Source organism: Tupaia chinensis, unplaced genomic scaffold, assembly GCF_000334495.1.
Source record: "Tupaia chinensis unplaced genomic scaffold, TupChi_1.0 Scaffold144806_1, whole genome shotgun sequence".
NCBI lineage: Eukaryota > Metazoa > Chordata > Mammalia > Scandentia > Tupaiidae > Tupaia > Tupaia belangeri.
In genome coordinates this window covers 2,194,399-2,217,740 of record NW_006204667.1, presented here as the reverse complement: position 1 = coordinate 2,217,740, position 23,342 = coordinate 2,194,399, and the positions used below count along the sequence as shown (strand labels likewise).

The following is a 23,342-nucleotide window of genomic DNA, read 5'->3' as shown; positions in this document are numbered from 1 at the left end:
TGAGCTAATAAATAAATAAATAAATAAATAAATAAATAAATAAATAAATGAATGAATGAATGGCAAAAGGAGACCGAGAGTGAGCCAAGGGACCTGTGAGGTGAGGAGGAGACTGCGTCAGGGAAACAGGGAGAGAAAGCTGTGGTGGTCAGGTCAGCAGGTCACAGTGTGAGTTTATACTGAGCCTCTTCCAGAGCTTGGAGTGCTCCATGCTCATGGGTCCTGTGACCATGGGTGGCAGTGGCTTCATGGCAGATGAGCCTTTCCTGGTGAGTGACCATAAACTGAAGAGAAAGTGAAGCTCCTAATGACCTGTGAGTCTAAGTAACCTAAGAATATAAGTACCGCAAGCAATGCTTGTGGGAAATCATTACCTTCCACTGCAGTATATCCCAGGCTGTGCAGTCTCATGGTGGTGTTGTCAATCGATACATAAGATGGTGCTGCTTGGTCCCCACTGATGGACAGCTTTCTGTGGCCTCTAAGACTGTCACGGGATAAATACAATCCAGGGTTCTGACTTTTCGGAATTACTGATTTCTTTTTTTTTTTCTTTTGTTTTATTCAGAGAGGGTTTTTGTGTTTTTGTTTGTTTGTTTGTTTGTTTGTTTTGCTATAGGGCACGTGCGCTCACCAGACAGAGAGAGACAGAAAGAGAGAAATCACCCCCCAGGGGGGATGGCCATGCTGCAATCCCTTCTCCTCCATTCTCCTCTCGGGATCTTGGGCACGCACGCACACGCGCCCAGCGTGAGTTTTAAGCCACCCGGTCCGGGACGCAAACCACGGTCGACTACATGGGAGTCCAGCGACATAGCCGTTACACTAACTGCTGGTTCCCGGAATTACTGATTTCAACCACGCTCTGTCAAATCTCTCTCAACTCTATTAATCTTACCTTGGCCAGATTCCATAACCTACTTGCTTTTGAGTATTAAAATTTACTCCAGAGTCAGCCAGGTGGCGTGGTGGTTGAGGCGACTGGGTCCCACATGGCCAAATGTGCGTTTGAGTCCAGGACCCACAGCTACAAAAGCACCCCAAGTGTGTGTGTGTGTGTGTGTGCGTGTGCCCAAAATTCCAAGAGGAGAGCAGAGGAGAGGGTACTGTGGCATGGGCGTCCCCTGCATGGGATGCTTCCTTGCCTGCCTTCTCTCTCTCTCTCTTTCTCTCTCCAGCAAGCACACATACTATATAGCAAATCATTGAAAATTATATTTTATTTTAAAGTCTCGATCTTACTTCTGATTCAAAGCCTTCTCCCCACCAGCACCCCCAGCCCAGATTAGGGACTTGGAGTTGGGGAGTGGGGCCTGGTCAGCTTTATAGCCCTGTTCCTCCATCTCGTCTGTCCTTCCATGTCAGGGACAGAGAGAAGAATGAAGAGAAAAGGTCAGAGGTCTCTCTGCCTACCTGGGAACAGCCATGCACTGCCCTGAAACTCGTCACTACTTCAGCTGACTGTCCTCGCTGAGGCCCTCTGGGGCAGTGTCAGATGCTCAGCCCTTGGTGGGCACCGTGGGTGGGTCATCGGGGCATCCTGGAGGTTTACCCATGGTACCTGATGGAGGAGATCTGGCCCCTGCTTTGCCTCCTCCTCCCCCTGCAAGTCCCTCCACCTGCAGTGCACCCACTGCCAATCACTGCTGCAGAGCCCTTCCTCATTACTGGGGTCACACCAAGCTCCTGTTACAATGTCTGCTCAGCCCCTGGACATAACCCTGCCACGCACGAGGAGGAGTGAGCCTCCCTGTCGGCCATGTCTTTTCTCTCCCGTTCATTTTATGTGTGATCCTGGAAGCTCAGCCGCAGATCAGCAGTTACTCTGACACCAGCCGCCAAGGCCTGGACAAACAGGAACAAAGATACAGAATCCCACACTCCCCCTCTCGCAGGCACGCCCTACTTTATAATGATCCTCATGGCGCCCAGTGATCCAGGGGAGCAAAACTCCTCCCCACACACACTGCCCTCACGTCTCAGAGGATGGGCTCTGGGCAGAGCCCACGCAGAGCCTCCCTCCCTCCCAGCCCTCTCGGGGGCCCACGGTCGGCATGGGCAGTGGTAGAATGGGTTTTGCTACATCTTCCTAGGCTCTGAAGGGAGGCTGATGCTAACCACAGGAAGGTCAGTGGAGACTCTTGTAGGTGCTGCTACTGTACCTACCCTCTCCGCAGCACCACGGGCTCTGGTAGCTGCTTTGGGAATAAAAGGAAAATCCTCTTCCACCTTCCTTTAGTCGTTAGAAAATAATGTTTAGCCAAGAGGGCCCGAGAGCGACCATGTGGCATGGAGTTAGGATGGCTGGATCCCATGTCGACTGTGTGCTTCGAGTCCTGGACCCAGCAGATTGAAAATCACGCCAGGTGCATGTGTACGCATGTCCCCAATCCCAAGTGAAGAGTGGAGGAGAAGGAATTGCAATATGGCCATTCCCCCCGGGGGGTGATTTCTCACTTTCTCTCTCTCTCTCTGTCTCTGTCCTGCTATCTCTCCAGTGTGCACATGCACCCTAGAGCAAAGACTAAAACTAAAATAACCACGTCTCTGCATTTTCCAACAGACCTTGGTTGAGTACGGAGCCAATGTCACCATGCAGAACCAGGCGGGGGAGAAGCCCTCCCAGAGCGCCGAGCGGCACGGCCACACCCTGTGCTCCAGGTACCTGGTGGTGGTGGAGACCTGCATGTCCCTGGCCTCTCAGGTGGTGAAACTGACCAAGCAGCTGAAGGAGTAAGTGGCCTTTTTGTTTTGTGAGAAAACTCTGACTCGTCCTTGTGCTAAGGTTTCAGCCAAGTCTTTGGTAAGCTCCCCTCATTCTGGTTTACAAAGGAAATTCTTAAAATTCTTATCTTCTCCGCTTCTCCACCTCGGGTCCTCACAGCCAGCACGCACGCTGAGCGTGCCATCTTTCAGAGGTAAGACAATATTTACGCAGCACGGTGCAGAGCGAGCTCTCTAAGCAGGAGACTTAAGCCACAGTGGACACGGAAGGCCCCACTGTGTGTTCCCAGTCCGGGCATAGCAGGGCGCTGCAAGTTCACACAAACATCCCATCCCCATCTCTAGACTTCTGTCCTCGGTACTGCAGGGGGTCATACAGAGCAGGAGAGAGAGAAAACTTAGAGGTGGACCATTCACCTAGTTCTCTCAGGAAGGAATGTATATTTGGGAAATTACAGATAAGGAATTTGGAAATCCATCACCAGCAAATTAATGGACACTAGAGACAAAGTGGAAAGAGAGTGTGGGAGGGGAGGAGTGTAGAAAATTTGGTTGGGGGGGGAATGGAGAGGTGAGACACTTATGGGACACGGATAAGGTTTTTAATCTGTTGACGAGGATGTGTATGGGGGTCTCAACTGGGCTGGACTGAGGTGTATATCACGCTGGGTAAAATCCCTTCACAATCTAAATGATGTCTAATGATTTAACATATGAATAATAATTTAAAAATTAAATAAAAATGACCAAAAAATGAAGCCAATGACTCATGAATTCCACAATACAAAATGTTAGTCAACAAGAAGTTCCTTGAAGTACTCTATGGTTAACTCAATCCATACAAAGTCAGGTCTTGCCTTGATAAGGTTATTAAAGGCTGTTAAGATGATCAGACTGATAGACATTGCATATGTGCATGTCAGGAGAGCGTTTCTGGAAGACTGTTGGGACACACTTGAAGAAAACTGAACCAGGGAACCAGCAGTTAGCATAATGGCTATGTCGCTGGACTCCCACGTAGTTGACTGCGGTTCACGTCCCAGACCTGTGTGTGTGTGTGTGTGCCCAAGATCCTGAGAGGAGAATGGGGGAGAAGGGATTGCAGCGTGACCATCCCCCCTGGGGGGTGATTTCTCGCTTTCTGTCTCTATGTCTCTCTCTGTCCGCACACGCGCCCTATAGCGAAAACCTCTCCAAAAAAAAGAAAAGAAAACTGAACCAGATGAGAATCCATAGGGCAGTCTCTAGGGAGTTGGAAGACGGAGAAGCTAATGTCCCCAAGAGGACAAGGGTCTGCCCTTGGAAGACCCTGTAGATCAAACTACAGCAGCCATATCGGGAGGGTTCCCTGAAGACCAAGATCAATCAAACTGAAAGCAGATTAGGAGGATAAACTTTAATAATTAAGTTTTACAGTGAAAAGACTTGAAGTCTTACTTTAAGTTGTAGAAATGCATACGTTTTCCTAAAGATAAGTCATTTGAAAAACACCTAGGATCAGGACCAGTAGTTAACATAATGGCTATATCACTGAACTCCCATGTAGTCGACCACAGTTCGAGTCCCAGATCTGGTGGCTTAAACTCACACCGGGTGCGTGTGCGTGCGTGCCCAAGACCCCGAGAGGAGAATGGAGGAGAAAGGATTGCGATATGGCCATCCCCCCTGGGGTGCTGATTTCTTACTTTCTATCTCTCTGTCTCTCTCTGTCTGTTGAGCACACATGCCCTATAGCAAAAAACCTCTCCAAAAAAAGAAAAACTAAAAAAAAAGAGTTACCTCTAAGCATCCTCTGCCCAGTTTTACAAAATCTTTCCAGATCCAGATCCGGTGAGCTGGGGAGTGGGAAGTTCATGGCCTTGACCTACTTAAAGGAAAATGCACAAATATTAATAACTCAAAAGTTCTCCTTCCACAGTGAACATAATTGTATGTGTTTTTATGAACATGAATAGGTATTTTTAAAAATAAGTTCCTAGAGAAGGAGTTGCTACAACAAAAGATACACATACGTAAGATGTGGAAGGACATCGACTAACATCTTTTCCAAAATGTCGTACTAATGACCACACTCTCTAGTTGTACATGGGCATGTCCATGATGAGAAACTTTAAAATGACCCAAGACGGTGTTTTCCCTAAAGGCTCGTTCTCAAAGCAAAGAGCACAAACCACCTCCTCAGGCTGCGGAATTGGCACGCTTTCTAGAGCCACAGTAGCGTTTATTGGTAAACTCTGCACAGTCGGGATCTTGGCTGCTCTTTCTGTTGATGATCCTGGGATCAAATACACATTCAAGGATGCTTCAAAAAGTTCATAAGAGGGGCCAGCAGTTGGCATAATGGCTGTGTCACTGGACTCCCATGTAGCCAACTGTGGTTCAAGTCCCGGACCCAGTGGCTTAAACTCATACCAGGTGTGTGTGCGTGCATGCCCAAGATCCCAAAAGGAGAATGGAGGAGAAGGGATTGCGGCATGGCCATCCCCCCAGGGGGTGTTTTCTCGCTTTCTGTCTCTGTTTCTCTCTCTCTTTCTGGTGAGTTCTCGTGCCCTATAGCAAAAACCTCTCCACCGCCCCCCCCCAAAAAAAAAAAGTTTATAAGAGGGGCCAGCCGGTAGAGTGGTGCTGAAGTGCTGGATTCCTCCAAGACCAAACATGGCTTCAGTCCTGGACCCAGCAGCTTGAAACACACTGGGTGCACGTGCATATGTGCGCAAAATCCCAAGGGAAGACTAGAGGAGAAGGGATTGCAGCGTGGCCATCCCTCCTGGGCGGTGATTTCCCATTTCCCTCTCTCTGTCTCTGTTTCTCTCCAGTGAGCACACACACCCTATGGCAGAAACAAAATGAAACAAAAATCTGTAGGAAAATGGAATTAAAGTATGAGTTTATTTGGGTGCAAAATAATTTCGAAATCTTTCCATTGCTTTCTTTATAATGCACGTTTTATGAACTTTTAAAGGCAGCTTCTCCATGCCCCTGGGCCATAGTCCAGCTGTCTCCAAAGCACGTTTTATGAACTTTTAAAGGCAGCTTCTCCTCCATGCTCATGGGCCATAGTCCCAGCTGTCTCCAAAGTCGAATGCTGTAGACCACTGTAGTCTGGCCAAGGACAACATGAACTTTGAGACACTATGTTGTATAGCCTGGTCTTTTACTTTTATGTAGCAAATACCTCAGCAAGGTTGGCAAAACTAGGAATGACCTGAGAAATCCACTCAATGTGGTCGCGGTACACTGTGTCCCTTGGGCTGCCAGGCACCGAAAGGTACAGGAGGAAGACTGGGAAATACTAGTCTTCCCAGTACAAAATTCCAGGGGAGCCAGTCTTGACTATATCCAAACCTTATCATTTTTTTTTTTGAGAGGTTTGTGCTATAGGGCACGTGCGCTCGCCAGAGAGACAGAGAGAGACAGAGAGACAGAAAGCGAGAAATCACCCCCCCAGGGGGGATGGCCATGCTGCAGTCCCTTCTCCTCCATTCTCCTCTCAGGATCTTAGGCACACACGCACACGTGCCCGGCATGAGTTTAAGCCACTGGGTCCGGAACACAAACCGCGGTGGACTACATGGGAGTCCAGCGACATAGCCATTATGCCAACTGCTGGTCCCCCAATTATTGAAAGTTAATAAACAGAGCCATTATTTAGAAATGACAGGCTTCAGCTCAGTTGACGTCCGACTCAACAAACCTAAGTACTAAGGGTTGAACTATGTACCCCTTCCCCAAAAATGTCTCGCCCCAGTACCTCAGAGTGTGACCTTATTATTACAAAAATAATCCAGTTAAAATGAGGCTACTAAAGGGATCCACTATGACTGATATCCTTATAAAAGGAGAAAATTTAGACACAGAGGTAGACAAACACACGGGGAGAATGCCTCGTGAACATGAGGGCAGAGACCTTCAGGCCAGGGAATGCCAGAGACTGCCAGCAAACCACCAGAAGCAGGGAGAGAGACAGGGAAAGGTTCTTCCTCAGAGGTCTCTGAAGGGACCACCCTTGCCAACACCTTGATCTTGGACTGTGGACCTCGAGAACCTCTGGGACGTCAGTGTCTGTCACTAAGTCACATGCTTTGTGGCACTGTGCTAGACAGGCCAGCATATGAATACCGCGGGCATCTTCTCATGTCGCTTCCTTCCTGTAATTCCAAGGGATTAGTCCTTTCAAGGCCTCCTTTAGATTCAGATCTGGAATTTCAGACAGCGCAATTGCCCCCAAATAGTTTTTCTGACTTCGTTATGAGATACTTTAAGACATCTAATAATATACCCTTTACAAGCAAACTGTAATCTTTCTTCATCTGTTTTAGGCCCTCTCTATTTTTTCTTAAGACCTTGGCATGTAATACCAAGTAGTAAAGTAGGAAAAATAGAACACTCTGATGCATTTTTGGGGTTTTATTCTTGGGCTAGACTAGGGTCTGCAAATTATAGGCTGAGCCAGGCCCAGCCCACCAGCTGTCTTTGTAAATACAGTGTTCCTGGAATGCTGCCGCTCAGCTATCTAGGTGTCCTCGTGCAGGGCTGAGTGTGTGCTACACAGCAGAGCTGGGTTGTTGTCATAGAAACCGCAGGGCACTCAAGCTTGAAATATTTACTCTTTGGCCCTTGAAGAAAATGTTTGCTGTTGGGACCAGCAGATGGCATAATGGCTACGTCGCTGGACTCCCATGTAGTCGACTGTGGTTCGAGTCCTGGACCCAGTGTCTTAAATTCATGTCGGGCATGTGTGTGTGCATGTGCAAGATCCTGAGAGGAGAATGGAGGAGAAGGGATTGCGGCATGGCCATCCTCCCCTGGGGGGTAACTTCTCGCTTTTGGTCTGTCTGTCTGTCTCTGTCTTTCTGGTGAGTGCATGTGCACTATAGCAAAAACCTATCCCCCCCCAAAAAAAATTAGACCACCTGAGTTTAAGTCCTACCTGTGTTACTAGGTGTGTGATATTAGGCAAGCTATGTTTAACCTGTGTGTTTGTTGCAAGAGCACTAAATGAGTTATTGCATGCAAACAGTTACAACAATGCCTAGAACACGATAAAGGGTATATTATAAATAAATGTTGCTTCGTATTATTAAGTGAGCAACAGTGTCTGAATGAACAGATGTAAGTATATTCAAAGAAGCAAAACTCAGATATAACAGAAGAAGAAAGAAAAAGCATAGAAGTACTGACCTTGATCTTGAAATATTGCAAGAGGTAGAAATAGCAGGACTTGACAACTGGATTTTCCCCAGATTAGTAATCAACATGGACAAATGACTTCTGCTATCCATGTCATCTATAAAACAAGTAAAACTTGTTTTAAAAATATCCTCTGTCTTGGGACCAGAAGTTGGCGTAATGGCTATGTCTCTGGACTCCCACGTAGTCGACCGTGGTTCATGTTCCGGACCCGGTGGCTTAAAACCCACGCCAGGTGCGTGTGCTTGCGTGCCCAAGATCCTGAGAGGAGAACGGAGGAGAAGGGATTGCGGCGTGGCCATCCCCTCTGGGGGGTGATTTCTCGCTTTCTGTCTTTCTGTCTCTCTCTGTCTGTCTGGCAAGTGCACGCACCCTATAGTGAAAAACCTCTTAAAAAAAAAGTTATCATTGTAGCAATAATTATAAATTATATAAACATTCAGGAGCATTTAGATAACTTAGAGTTTTTCACTAACATTAACAATAATCATCTTTTTAAATTTTTATTGTTTCCACAAAAATTGTTCTGAACTTTGTAGATAAAGATTCTTGACATTTTTAAGGCTTTTGAATTTATTGCAACTTACTGTTAAGTATTACTAAAAATGTGTACTTTTAATTTGTAGCCAAAGTCGCATATCAGATAGTTTACGTGTTTTGATGTTTTTTCCAGACAGACAGTGGAACGTGTCACTCTGCAGAACCAACTCCAGCAACTTCTAGAAGCCCAGAAATCAGAGGGCAAGTCCCTCCCTTCTTCACCCAGGTAATCCTGGGCATGTTGGTGTTCAAGGTTCTTTAGTATCTTCCATCTCTGAGCCTCCTGTGGGATATCCATTTAATGTCTTCTAAGAGGGTGACAACAGAAAACACGTTTATACTTTTAAATGAGACAGTGAGGTATCATATTGAAAATGGCACTGGGCCTAAGATCCGAAGACTTAAACTAATCTAGTTCTGCTGTTTCTTGGCTCCATGACTCTTCGAGTCTTTCATCTCTTCCTCAGTGAAATGGAAATAAGGGTACATATGTGGATAAAGTTGTTGAAATAGATCAGTTGAGAAGATATGTGAAAACTGGATCATCCACAGTACAACTATAGACAAACTTAGCGGCCCTAATAGCCATGGCGTAAGGTAGGAGGCATGCCATACTTTGGTTATGGTTGCTACCAGGGAGTATTTGCAATTGGCTTTGAACACATAGTGATTATTCCTAGCTCATTCTTACTTGGTTGTGAATTATTAGTGGCAGTTAAGGCCACACTGTGACTGGTCGAGTCATTTTTCCCCAGTAAGAACTCATCTCATACGTTCTTCATCCTCTCTGCAGTTCTCCGTCCTCGCCAGCTTCCAGAAAATCTCAGTGGAAATCTCCAGACGCAGACGACGAGTCAGGAGCTAAAAGCAAACCGGGGGTCCAAGAGGGGATCCAGGTTCTTGGAAGCCTGTCAGCCCCCAGCCGGGCACGGGCTAAAGCAAAAGACGAAGATTCCGATAAAATCCTACGCCAGTTGTTGGGAAAAGAAATCTCGGAGAATGTCTGCACCCAGGAAAAGCTGTCCTTGGAATTCCAGGATGCTCAGGCCTCCTCTAGAAACTCAAAGAAGAGCCCTCTGGAAAGGAGAGAACTGAAGTTAGCCAGGCTGAGGCAGCTAATGCAGAGGTCACTGAGTGAGTCCGACACGGACTCCAACAACTCCGAGGACCCCAAGAACACCCCCGTGAGGAAGGCTGAGCGGCCCAGGCCACAGCCCATCGTAGAGAGCGTGGAGGGCATGGACAGCGCGGAGAGCTTACACCTGATGATAAAGAAACACACCTTGGCGTCAGGACGCAGGTTTCCTTTTAGTATCAAAGCCTCCAAATCCCTGGAGGGCCACAGCCCGTCTCCCACCTCAGAGAGCAGTGAGCCGGACTTGGAATCCCAGTATTCGGGCTTGGGCAACACTCCCCTAAACCAGCCATCTGGAGACTCCACTCAGCCCAGCCCTGACAGCACTGCCGCCCAGAAAGTCGCCACGAGTCCCAAGAGTGCCCTCAAGTCTCCGTCCTCCAAGCGCCGGACATCTCAGAACTCGAAACTCCGAGTCACCTTTGAGGAGCCCGTGGTGCACGTGGAGCAGAGTAGCCTTGAGCTCAGTGGAGAAAAGGACAAGGACAGAGGCAGGCCCCCCCAGAGGCCGTCCACCAGCAGTGAATCGGGCGATCAACTGAAAAGGCCTTTCGGGACCTTTCGCTCCATCATGGAGACGCTTAGTGGCAACCAGAACAACAACAACAACGCCCAGGCCAGCCCGCTGAGGACTTCCACCCTGCCCCTACCCTCCCTGGGCAGGAAGACGGCAGACGCCAAGGGAAACCCCGTGAGCTCTGCTAGCAAAGGCAAGAGCAAGGCAGTGAGTGCTGTTTGGAGAAATTCTCCCCCAGCCCCTTTTGTGATTACTTGGTTCCTAACACTAAAGAGCCTTGACCCATGCCACCGTGAGGGAGTCCCCAGAAAACCCAGAAGCGCGGCCTGGAGAGCTAAATGCCTGTGCTCCTGAGGAGACACAGCCTGCTAGCGTGCATACCCCTCGCGCTTTCTTTGAAACAGACACTAAGAGAAAGGGAAGGAAGTCACTGAACATAGTATTCTGGCCCCTCAGTGTCCACGAATGGCTTGGTCCTTGGGGGTTAGGGTCCTAGATCGGGAGGCATTTCTGTAAGATGTTACCATCCATCCGTGAAGAAATCGGGCCCTTCGTCAGCCCTGATTCTGCTGTAGGGAGAGGTGGTTCACCGCACGTGTCCGGATGGTTTCTTCTCAAGCCCAATTTAAAAAGTCCATAAGTGGAAACTCTTTTTAAAAAGACTTAACTACTCAACTCTGAAATGACCTTTGAAATGAATCCACTCCAGGGACCTCCCCATTGGCATTTTACAACACAGATGGCCAAGTGTGGACTGGCGGCTAGGGATTTTGTAGCGCCTGCCAGTACGCAGGGGATGAACGTTTGTAGTTGCCTCCATTAGAGACCCACACACGCTAGTTTTTAACTTACAGGCAGTGAACCAGAGACACAGACATCTTTTTAAGCAATGTTGCCTGTGTGTTCTCTGCTGTGCTATCAAATAGCAGTGTAGCAGGGATCAGCAGTTAGCGTAATGGCTATGTCACTGAACTTCCATGTAGCTGACCGCAGTTCGAGTCCTGGACCCGGTGGCTTAAACTCACACCTGGCACGTGTGCATGTGTGCCTAAGATCCCAAGAGAAGAATGGAGGAAAAGGGATTGCAGCATGGCCATTCTCCCTGGGGGGTGATTTCTCGCTTTCTGTCTCTCCGTCTCTGTCTTTCTGGAGAGCGCACGTGCCCTATAGCAAAAACCTCTCCAAAAAAAAAGCAGTGTATCCGCCAGTATGCAAAACCCTGTGTGGAGTGGAATGACCCAGATCGTGCTCCATGGAACCTAGATAAACCAGCCAGTGGAGTGTCAGAATCTTCCCCCCCTTTTTTTTTCTTAAAGTTTTGCTATAGAGTGCATGAGCTTGCCGTAGACAGAGAGAGAGAGACAGGGAAGGTGAGTCACCGCTGCAGGGGTAATGGCCACACCACGGTCTCTTCTTGGAATTCTGAGCACGTGTGCACAAGTACCCAGCACGTGTTTCAAGCTACTGTGTCCATGATTCGAACCCTTCAGGCAACCGTGCGGATCCAGCACCTTAACCTCTCCATGTTACCTGCTGGCCCCAGAATCTTCCTGATTTTTTTGTTTGGTGCTACACTAATCTCTAAAACATTGCACTTTTAGCACATGTTAAAAATCTCATTTTACTGAGCTTTGAAAACTGTCCATATGCATATTTTTTGGATTGAGTCCAGACTCTGCCTTAATTTGTTATGGGGCTTTAGGCAAATGATCACACCCCAGTTTTCTTTCCCTTTTTTTTTTTCAAATAATTATTTTTATTTACTTTCATTTATTAGTATTATTTTTTATTTTTTTATTTTTTATTTTTGGAGAGGTTTTTGTTACAGGGCACGTGCGCTTGCCAGAAAGATAGAGACAGAGAGACAGAAAGCGAGAAATCACACCCCTGGGGGGGTTGGCCACACCGCGATCCCATCTCCTCCTTTCTCCTCTCAGGATCTTGGGCATGCACATACACGTGCCCGGCGTGAGTTTAAGCCACCAGGTCTGGGACTCGAACCGTGGTCGACTACATGGGAGTCCAGCGACATAGCCGTTAAGTCAACAACTGCTGGTCCCATTATTAGTATTATTTTTAAATTTGCTATAAGACATGCACACACACCAGAGGGAGAAAGAGAGAGAAAGTGAGAAAGCAAGCTGCCAGATCTGGGGAACTGTAGTCAGTCCTGTGAGAGTCCAGTGCCATAACTATCATGCCACCTGCTGGCCCCATTGTCTTTATTTTTTGAGGTACCCAAATTAGTTTTGGTGAGTATTTCCCTAATTAGTGCAACAACAATTTTTAAAGTGGCATATCCATTTTCTCTGTAAATTATGCTTTTATAAAGGAACTTAGCAAGTACGTGATTCAACTAGAAAGGCATGCCTGTGCCCCAGACCTTGGGAGTTAAATATGTCAAAACCAAAATTGCTCGGATAACTTCCAAATAACTGAAAGGGTTCTCTTGGGCAGTAGTAGAGAAGGCTGGTCTCCGCGGTGCCGCACACTGCTTGCAGTCTATCCTGAGCTGCTGCCCTCTAACCTCCCTCTCGCATGCTTTGCATTTCCTGGGGCTCGTGCCTGTGCCCCGCTCCTTGCATGTTTTCAGATGATTTCTAATTGCACCTCTCCAGGTGACGTTCGGCAGCTGCATCAATCTCTCCTCTAACTCGCTGACGGAAGAGCATCTGCATAGCTCTGCACGGTACGTGGGGTAGGAGCGGGTGCGCAGCGTGCCGTGCCTTGCCTGGAATTGCATGAGCTTGTGAATTAGGGGCCTAAGATACCATTCAGCAGGGGATGACCAAGGAAGAAGAAATTACAACACCTCCAGGTCAGAGCAGGTGCAGGCTGATAACGAGGTCCCAGAAAGGTAGCCAGGGTCTCTGGCACTGGAGGGGCTTTTCCCCAGCGTCAGAAGCATCTCAGTGCGCAGACGTGCTGTGTTCCCTAGCTGACACAGGCGTTCGGTCTTTGTTTTAATGGAGTTGAGTACCCAGTGAGTATTAAAATTGAATATCCTGTCATGGGTGGAATGTCAGCCTCTGATCAGAATCAGGACTTTGAAACAGAGCTAGAGTTTTATTTCAGTGCTCATTACACTCAAGGTCTCTTTCATCACCATTCTGCTAATCTCGGGAGAAGCAAGGCCCTGCCCTTCTGCAATTTCCTTAGCTGGGCAGTGGGGGCCACGCCTTCCATCCACAAGCCAGTGTGTTGAGTGCCCATCACTAAGTCAGGCTCTTTCTCAAACAAAACATTTATACAATTCAAAATGCATCAGCGGTGTCCATAAAGGAGAGGATCAGGTACCCCTTCCTGGGCACCTCCTTGGGCACAGGCCTGCAGAGCCTCCATGGCCCCAGCTGGGAATGTGCAGTTTCCCGACTAGGCAGGACGCAGGAGGAGTAGGAAGAACAGCAGGAGGAGTAGGAAGAACAGAGGAGAACTACTACAGTCAGTGTGTCTTGACTGGTTTATTGCCAAAGAGTTCACCCCCCCAAACCCATGTTAAAAGGAGACTGTTATTTTAAGATCATTTAAATTAATTAGAAAAGCATGGCACACCATTCAGCACACTCCAGAATTGTCCAGAAATTGTGCATATGTGGTGTGTGTGTGTATGGTGGGTATGAATTTTAGTTCAGAATACTAAGGCACAAAAAAATCACTCTCTTCCTCCCCAGCCTACTCTAAGTCAAATTAATCTGTTCTAGGTCTCCATTCAGGCTGGAGGGATATTAAATCTCAGTCCTGTTGGGGGTCCTCCGGGGGCCTCATTAATTCAGTGTGCGGAAGGAAGAACGTTGGAGCTTCAGTCTTTATTTACCGAACACCAGTGGGTGGCTTGGGTCAGACTCACCCACTGGTTGACGGCAGGCATCTGGCCTGCTTCCAGCCACACTAGAACAGGGCTCCTGGCCAGTGTGGACAACCCAGTGCCCGGGATTGGGGAGGGATAGACGCACATGCCCGTTTCCCTCCCAGATATGGGTATTAGCCCACTTCCAGTTCTCCTGACCCGGGCTCCCCATCCCTAAACCCCTCTCTGTTCCCTTCTTGGGAGGGATGTTTCTTCTGGGGCCTGGAAAATCCCACATTTGTGCTTAAGCAGAAGTCACCAGAAACACCCGGAAGAAGGGAAGCGCAGGCACTTGGCAATTCTTTGGAAGGGAAAGGAGATTATCATTCATTTCTTCCAGGCTCCTACAGCAACCAGAATAAGACAGGAGCTCAGTAGATTCTCCCGCCAGAAATATCCCACCCTGTCTCTTCGACAAGCAATGGAACAAAGCTAAGCAGTCTACTCTAACAGGATTACAAAATCAGATCACAGGATGAGATCGGGGCTTCTCTGATACCTGACACGAGCTGAACACTTCCCACCTAGCCTAAGGGGGAATCCTTCTACAGGCTGTTTCGAACCTATCGGATTCACTGACTTCACGTGTTAACAGAGTATGGTGGCAGCACTTAGAAGCCCCAAAATAAAAATAGTCGGTCTATTTAAATAGGCGCCATGACCCCTTCTCCCTAGACCTGACTATGGTTTTGGTGTGGCGTGTGTTTTCATAGAGTAGACACCCTAGTTCTCCCACACAGGAGAAGAAAGGTTTCCCTTACTCACATCTACCCAGCAGCAGAGAAAACTGGCCCGGTTCACACCTTAGATAAAAACTGAGGCTGGCGTGGCAGTGTGGGCATGAAGGACGCTCATTGACGCTAGCACCTGTCTCATTTGTCTGTGGGATCTCGCTGCAAAAAGAAAGGAACTCGAGTATTCATCTATCAGTGATGATTTCAGCCTCGGCCCAAGAATTTGCTTAAAGGCCAAATGGCACCTCCTGGTAGCAGGGCTTGCCCAGGATCATGTCACTTTGGGAACCAGTGGCCATTACTAGGTCGGAGTTGACACCAAAGTTACAGCCACCACGCGGTCCTATGGGTTATCTCCAAGAAAGAGCGGGACGGTGGATCCCAGACCCAGGGATACCTTGGAATTGCATTTTAGTGCTGAGATTTTTTTTTTTTTCTCATGAAAGGAAAATAGAGACAATACATATCACATTTTAAATGTCAGCTTTGCGAAGGAGAGAGGTTTGCTGTTTATTTTTCTAAATTGGTCACAGCTTGATAGCAAAGAATCTAAATTTCTTTTCAGTGCCCTTTAAAATTAGATCCAATTCTATTACTTTGAACAGTGTTCCAGTGAATTTCAGCTGCAGAGGATAGCCTGGTTTACAATAACCAGATTTGTCTTTACTTTTTCTTACAAAGGACCAGTTCGCTTTCAGTTATTACAACTCCAATGGGATGTTTGCAGTTACTTGTCTTGAAATGCCAGTGAAGCATTCATTTTCCAGAGTTTAAGTCTGAGTTCTGTAACACACAAAGTGCTCATTGATTCCAGTTAATGAGAGGCTCAAGGCCTTAAGCCCTAGCCCCATCAGTAACACCCACGGTGACCATGGTGGCACTGTGGCTTAGCGTCAGAAAACCCCATTATCACAAGCTTTGGAGTAGACTCTTTCAAAAGTCATTAAGCAGACTGACCCTATAACCTACTCTAGGGGTATGTTTTTCTATCCCTTTCTGATCCCTAGTTAAGAAAGCCAGATTCCATGTGGCAGCTGACCACAGTTTGAACCCTGGCCCTGGTGGCTTGAAAAATGCACTGGGCACATGAGCGTGTGTGCCCAAAATCCAGACAGGTTGGAGAAATGGAGAAGGAATTGCAGCATGACCACACCCCACTGGGGCATGCTTTTTTTCTCTCTCTCTGTCTCTTGCTGGAGTGTGCATATATCCTCGGGCAATTAAAAAAAAAAGCAGTAAACACCATTAGTATGAGGCTTACAGCTGTGGAATTAGGCGTATCCAGATGCAGGAGCTGGTATCAAATATTTGCAAAGACCTCAGGCTGTTCAGTAGTCCTTCTAAGAGCGTGGTCTGCCTTGCCCATGGTGATGTGACGTCTGCTTATCTTCGGTCCTCTGCTGTGCCTGATAGAGGGTCAGGTTTAGAGCATCTTTCCCTCTTCCCAGCACACACACACGCACACACACACACACACACACACACACACACACACATTCGGCCCTCATTGTCAGGATCTTCTACTGAACAGAAAAATGAGCAAAATCGCGGGGACACTGGGAATTCAGAGATGAGGCTCCGGCTGAAGCCTGCTCCCAGGCAGAGTCCCCTCAGCTCACCCTCCTTTGCCTCCTGTAGGTTTCAAACTAATTTCAGGAAAACAACATCTTTCTTACTCAAGTTTCTGCCTGTGACTTACACTGATCTTGAACCGTTCCTTCACCTGAGTTAAGTGACAGCCTCTCCTTCAAAAGGAGCCCCACTGGGGTTGCCACTGGCCTCTGCGTAGGGTAACCATAGCGAACTGTCTGCTAATAGGGTAGCTCCTTGTTCACATGATGAGGAATCTGTATTTTGCACCACCTGCCACCCCCAGAGGCACTTTGCTGCATTAAAAGAGCAAAGCCTACAGGGCCATCAGGTGGCATGGTGGTTAAGGCTCTGAATTCCCACATGGCTGACTGTGGTTTGACACTTGGACCCGGTGGCCTGAAAATCACCCCAGGTGTATGTGCGTGCATGCCCAAAATCCCTAAAGGAGAATGAAAGAGAAGGGATTGTGGTGTGGCCATCACCCCTAGAGGGCGATTTCTCACTTTCTCTGTCTCTGTCTCTCTCAAGCGACTGCATGCGCTCTATGGGAAAAAAATCTATTTTTTTTAAAAGCCCATGTAGTTTTTTAAAATAGCAAAGTCTCTCTTTTTTAATGTATAAACCTATGTATAAACTATCTTAAAACTGGAATTCAAAAATGCCATTGGTGGTTAAAGTTTGAAAAGAACCAAATTGAGACTTGATCCACACACCTGTACCTTCCCCGTGCTCCACTGCCCCACCGGCCGGTTGTCCTCTTCCTTTCTGCACTGAGAGCAGCCCAGGTGCTGCCTGCCTGGGAGCCCCGTGCCTGGATTGCTGGGTCATTTGGGCCAACATCTCCAGCTCTAAGCCCCACGTTTTGCTGTGCCAGGAGAGGGCTGGCCCTTTGCTCAGAGAGATCATTACCAAGAAGAAATGAGAAGGTCCAGCTAAGACGTGGAACTCTGTCAATGATGTAAGAACTTCCTGAGAGCCGTGACCCCCATCTCTACCCCCAGAGTCTAGCTTGACGCCTGCAGCACAGAAGAACGAAGTGAGGCAGAGCTAGAGATAGGAAGAGGAAGAAAGGAGAGCAATATTACAGACAGGAGCTAAGCCCATCACTGGGGGAGGCGGAGGGAGACAGAGGAGGCCTTTGACCACAAGTCTGCCTGCCTGCAGTGAGTTTCCATTTGGGGACCCTCTGTTTTCCTGCTTTGAACCAGAATCCCATTTTTCAGCAGATGGGATTTATCGCTGTGCTGTCAGTAAAGCTGTGAGAGAGATCACAGAATCAGCAAAGTCTCTCCACGTGGGTGAGCACTGGAAACAGTGCCCGCTCTGGACCATTTGGCACTGATCCTGTAAACTGCTGTCTGATCACCCTGGGCCATGGAATACAGAATCCACGCCGAGATGAGTCAGCAAGTTAAATGACCTGAAAAACTATTATTTAAGTTTAGGCCGTTTCTCCTTTCAATTTTGGTCACTCAGAATGTGATTTCATATCCAAAAATGAAATCTCAGAGCAGCGCATGATCTGAGTAACCCGTGCCCGAATTACCCAACACTCCTGTCCTTCACATACTGGCAGTTCAGGACTAGGTAATTGGAGGGTTCAAGGAGGATCGAATTATCCTGATATTTTTCAGATCAGTGCCTTAAGTTAACATTTTCCTTGGTGTAGACTCAGCTTTCGTCAGTCTGAGTCTTGTCATGCAGAAAGAATGTTCTTTTGCATGTATCTGACTCACATTAAAGCAGAGACCGAGATGCCCCACTGAAGTCTAAACTTTATTATTCTTAGACTACAACCTAAACTCTTAAAGCCTTTTGTCTTATTTTTAATTTAATTTCTTATCAAAGTGACATAGGTAGAAATAATAGTAGTACAAACATTCTAACAAAAGCTGGCTGTCCCCTGTGTCCAACCTATTCAATCCCCTGCTTCCACTCCCCTGAAATAACCATTTGCTTTTCCTTCAGATGCTTTCTCCCATATTTTTCTCTTTCTAAATAACATACTCATACAGCTTTTCAGGAATTTTTTAAATCTATATTCTCTATTGGCATCTTATTATAGAAGATAAAAATACTACTACTTATAAACACTTAAAAAGCACAGTGTCCCAGAACACTTCCAGTGCTTAACACCTATTGACTATTTTAATCTTCACAATGACACTGTGTGACAGATACTATTCTAATATTGTATATTGGAAACTAGGCATTGAACGATTATGGATCCACTCAAGCTTACCAAGAAATGACTGTGTTAAATTGTGGAGCCAGGATTTGAATGCCGTCTGGTTTCAAAAGCCAAATTCTCAACAATGAACTAAATTTGTCTAGTCCTATTTTAGTACCCAAAAATGTGAGAACACACACACATACACACATCTATCAATCTCCTTTTCTTTCATCAGTACAGCTATATCACCCTTTAGGTTTTAAATCAGTATTAAGTGCTTATCATTGATAAGACTACATAACTAGTAATAAGAGTAGACCATTTGTTGTATGTACTATGTTACATTTTATTTCTCCTACAGTTTTATGTTTCCCCTGGAAATGTTCATTTTTTAGTTTATAATTTGTTCCTAAACACCACACTGAAAACAAAAACCATCTTTTTGCGCATTCAGACAATTCAGGTATCTCTCTGTTTCTCTCTCCCCATGAAGACTCTCTCTTTCCTCCTACTCCAATCTGTATTGCTGCCATCTGGCACCACTTCACAGCTGTCATCCTGGAGTTTTCCATCTGCATTGTCCTTGGAATTCCTTTTGCTTTGGCTGTGTGTACTTTCTAAATCTATATTTTCTTTTTTTTGTTTGTTTTATTTTCAATAAACACATCTTCCCACCCAAGGGCAGAGAATAAGTGCTTTTGTTTTTCTAGATCTTGTAGATTTGACTACATCTGCAATTTACTGGATTAGGAGTGTTTGGCTGGGTATAGAATTCTAGGTGGGAAAGTATTTTCTCTCAGAATCTTCAATATAATGTTTTATTTTGTTTTCTTTCACTTCTAATGGGTCTGTTGAGAAGCTCCATTCCTTTCTGATTGCTGATCTCTTGGAAACTTTTATGATTCCCAATATTTTCATTTCTCGAACCTTTACCATGATGTGAGTCTTTTTATATTTCTGGCTGTGGGTACTCAGCAAGCTTTTCAACCTGGAATGCTATAGGATTAAATTTTGGGGAATGTAAATTTCTTTGAAAATGTTTTCTTCTCCAATTCATCAATTCTTTCAGAAAATCCTATTTTCCTAATGTTGTGTACACTAGACTGGTCCTCATATTTTCTAACTACTTTTCCTTTTTAATCTACATTTATGCTATTTCTAGTACAATTTTCATTCTGTTTTTTGTTAGAGAGCAAGTTTCCAGAGAGTGACAGAGTACCTTCTAGTGGGGCAAGGTCATTTCACAATCCTTTTTTAATTCCAGTTCTCCATCAAGTCAGGGTGTTAGGTATACACACACATACATGCGTGGCACGTTTTCCAAGCTGACAGGCTTTGAACCATGGTTGGCCATGTGAAATAAGACTCCTTATGCACAGTGCTTAACCACTGCATTTTGGAACCAGTCCCATCTAGTACTACTTTCTAGGATATTTATTAATACTTACTTTCCAGTATTGCTATTTATTTTTTAAATGTTTGCTATAATAGTGTTAATTGCCAATAATAGTTTATTGGTTTATCTTGGTTCCTTTTCTTATAATACTATATATACAAATATTTAATCTTTTATAATCAAAGATACAAATGTATATTCATATTTTTATTTTCTTTTAATAACAGTGGCATACTGTATATACAGTTTTGCTTCTTGCTTGTTTTACCCAACATGTTGGAGGTCTTTATGTTTTAGTATAAAGAACTTCTTCATTTCTTAACATAATTGCTGTCATCTTAGAAGTGCCTGGAGCTCCTAATTCCTGCCTCTTGCACATCTTGGGTTTCCTGATTATAGATTTCTGTTTTCCTCTGCTCTGCTGAAACAATTACAAATGCTTTTCCACCTTCCTGTTTCTGAAATATTTTGACATTTTATCTATTATCATTTTCTCTCTCATATATTTTATTCTTGTAGTTTTATTTCTTTCTGAAAAAAAAAGATTTTTTTCTACTTTTAGTATTGTTTTCCCAGAAAGGTGATAAATTCAGCCCACTATGTTTAATTGGAAGTCCTTAGAACTTCTTTTAGCAACCAGGTTTTTCTTTCACCTTCTTCCCTTTTTTTTAATGGCATATGAACAACTCTCTAAAATTCTATTATGAAGAGTAAACAGAAATTAGTATAACTTTCAGATGATATGGTGATCAGATATTACTGGTACACTGAGAGTAGGCTACAGAGCATTTGTGAGCAAGCACAATTTTGAGGCCATAAAACCACACTTGAGGTTCTTCTGCATCCAGATGCGTCATCATGTAAGTAAGTATCATTACCAGAAAGAGCTTGATTCTGTTTTGGGTAGCAACGAGAAGGAACTTAGTATATACAGGCTTGCCCGCCTTAAGGAGATAGCTTCTCCCTGGAAGCTTTTATACCTAGAAGGAAGCTAATAGCTTATGAAAGTGAATATTCTTATCCAGAGGAAAATCTACATTAAGAAGCAAAATTGTTCCAAGACTTGAGTTTGCATTCTTTTTTTTTTTTCATAGACAAGGGAGGTATCAAGTATTGAGAGGAAATCAGCATTATTGTTCTTTTTTCTTCTCCACCCCCCAAGATTGACCTACTTATGATTTTCCCACATGCTAGCACTCATTAATCACATATCCAAAGAAAAGGCATTCTTTTTAAGCTTTTAAGACCCAGACTTATTGGCAATAAAAAGTGTCTTCTGTGTACCCATGTAAAATGCTGAAATCTCATTTCCACATGACCACGAGTACTGTACTTCCTATCTTGTTTGACTGTGATACAATTCCCTTGAGTATAGAATACCTTGGAATATAGATTCCAATAAGTATGGCTGAAAAATACTTCTGGAGCTCTGTTAAAAAGCATTCAGTAAGTGTATCTTAAGGCTTGACTGTTGCTTTTAGTGTTTAAAGAGTGGTTTACATGAAGAGAATAATTCACCTATTAGAATGAAGTGTTCTCAGTGTGGTTTGTGTGAGAATAATTTCCATTCTTGGTGAGCTGCTAGTGGCATGGTATTGTAACTTGACCATAGTTTTATCTAATTTTGGCTTGTGGTTTCTCTTTTGCTTAGGCATAATGACATCAATAAAAAAATGAAGAAATCCTACAGCGTAAAGCACATGGCTGAGCCAGAGTCAAAAGAACTCTTCTTGTAAATCACTTTTTTTTTTTTAATTATCTCTCACTGATTCCCATTGGACACCATCAGAAATTACTGGACTACCATCTGTGGAGATGAAACCATAAGAACAATGCCTCACCAGCAGATAAACAGCATATCAAGATGCCTTAAATTTATAGTATAGACCATGTAATATACATTTTTGGGTGATATTTGTATATATAACTTGTTTTTAAAGAGATACTGTTTAAAAGCATGATTGAGCAAATGAATGTTTTTAAATATTGAATCGATTCAGCCTACCCACAGGACATTCACCAAGCCACTGACCCCACGTGGCATTTCATCCATTGCATGAGTATTTGCTAACATCGACTGAGCATCCCTTTCCCCTTAATGTGGGCAGTTTGGACTCAGCTCTGCAGTGAGACCAAGTCAGTGGTACTGTTTTCTGCCCAGAGTGTTTTTGCTGTGATTTCTACTTTTTTGCATAAAGGAAATAAAACAATGTTAAAAGCCATCCATAAGCTTTGGGTTCCCGCTTTCTCCTGAGTCTGTGATGTTCTGATTTCTAAGGGAACTGTTGAAAGTATTTCAATTGCTGATATTTGATTTCAGGAACAAACTATCCAGTTTAGCTATTTTCCCATGGGAGTCAAATAAAAAATATAGTTCATTAAGTATGAAAGGATCAGACTGGTGTATAAAGGAAGTCAGTTCCTCCTGCCTTCTCAAATCTCAGCGTTGACATGTGAAAATATTAATGACAGCTTAAGATTTGGTCCCTTCTTAGGTCACTTTTTTTGCCTCTAACACATTCTGAGGCCTGTCTAATCCCTTTGGGGGCCTGTGTGCAGCCTGAGCTATAACAACCCTATTGTTGATGCAGCTCTTTCAATCCATGTAAGGAGTGAGTTCCAGAAGGTTTCGTCCCATCCTGTGAAAATATACTTCTGTTGAAACTTCAAGAGTTTTAGTTTCAAAGTGTAGGCATGGCCCGTAAGAGACCTGTCTTAGTCTGAAAGTAGCTTGTATTCTTACCAGTAGGAGGGAGACCCGTATGTTGCTACTGGCAATGTTAGCCACACCTGAAAGTGGGCCGTGGTGTACCCTGGTGCATGGAGCATGCCACGTGAATTTGAAGGTAATCTTGCATAGGGGTCACCTGGCACACTTGGGCATGGTGAGATACCATGAGGTATAGAAGGATTTAATTTTGGAGTGCCTCGTATATATCAGATCCTACTACGTGGTGAGATTACTAGTCCCATTCGGTGTAGATTAGAAAAATCAGACTTTGGAAAGTCCAAGTCCTGTGTCCACAGTAGCACCACTGGTAAGCAGCAGCAGGCTGTGTACACATCTGCTTCTTATCCCTGCTACATTATCCTATGGACCCTGCTCTACGCCAGTTTCTTAGTGCATTGACTGCTGGACAAGCACACAGGAAGCACGAGTCCTGGTGTTGACTCTACTTCTGGACTTCTCTTTGGTTTTAGAAAGAGGATGATAACTCCTTGAGAAATTGAAAAGAGCACAACTGGTCTACCTATACATCTAAGAGGCAGGTTCCTTCCAACTTAGAGAGCATCTGTGAATTTCAGCCGGTTCGCTTTGTTTGGGTCCCCTGCATTGTCGTGTTAGAGTCTGGTGCCACGTGGATTTTTGCATCCCTCACACTGACTTTTTGGCCTCATCTGCAGCCCTCTTTGATGCTCAGCACGTGTGAAAGGTGGACTTGTACATGTTCTGTTCGGTGCAGAGGAGGTGACTCCGGAGTCATTCCATAAG

At 45.3% G+C, this 23,342-nt stretch overlaps 1 protein-coding gene across 1 annotated transcript in view; it reads left to right on the top strand.

The window, feature by feature from the left end:
- SNCAIP (synuclein alpha interacting protein) overlaps positions 1-22,066 on the top strand; it is a 145,614-nt gene extending 123,548 nt beyond the window's left edge. The window contains exons 10-14 of the mRNA XM_027767854.1: positions 2,564-2,733; positions 8,588-8,680; positions 9,248-10,313; positions 12,725-12,795; positions 21,501-22,066. Coding sequence (XP_027623655.1) covers positions 2,564-2,733; positions 8,588-8,680; positions 9,248-10,313; positions 12,725-12,795; positions 21,501-21,585 — 1,485 coding nt within the window. The 3' untranslated portion in view covers positions 21,586-22,066. The remainder of the gene's footprint in view (positions 1-2,563; positions 2,734-8,587; positions 8,681-9,247; positions 10,314-12,724; positions 12,796-21,500) is intronic.
- The last annotated feature ends 1,276 nt before the right edge of the window (positions 22,067-23,342 follow it).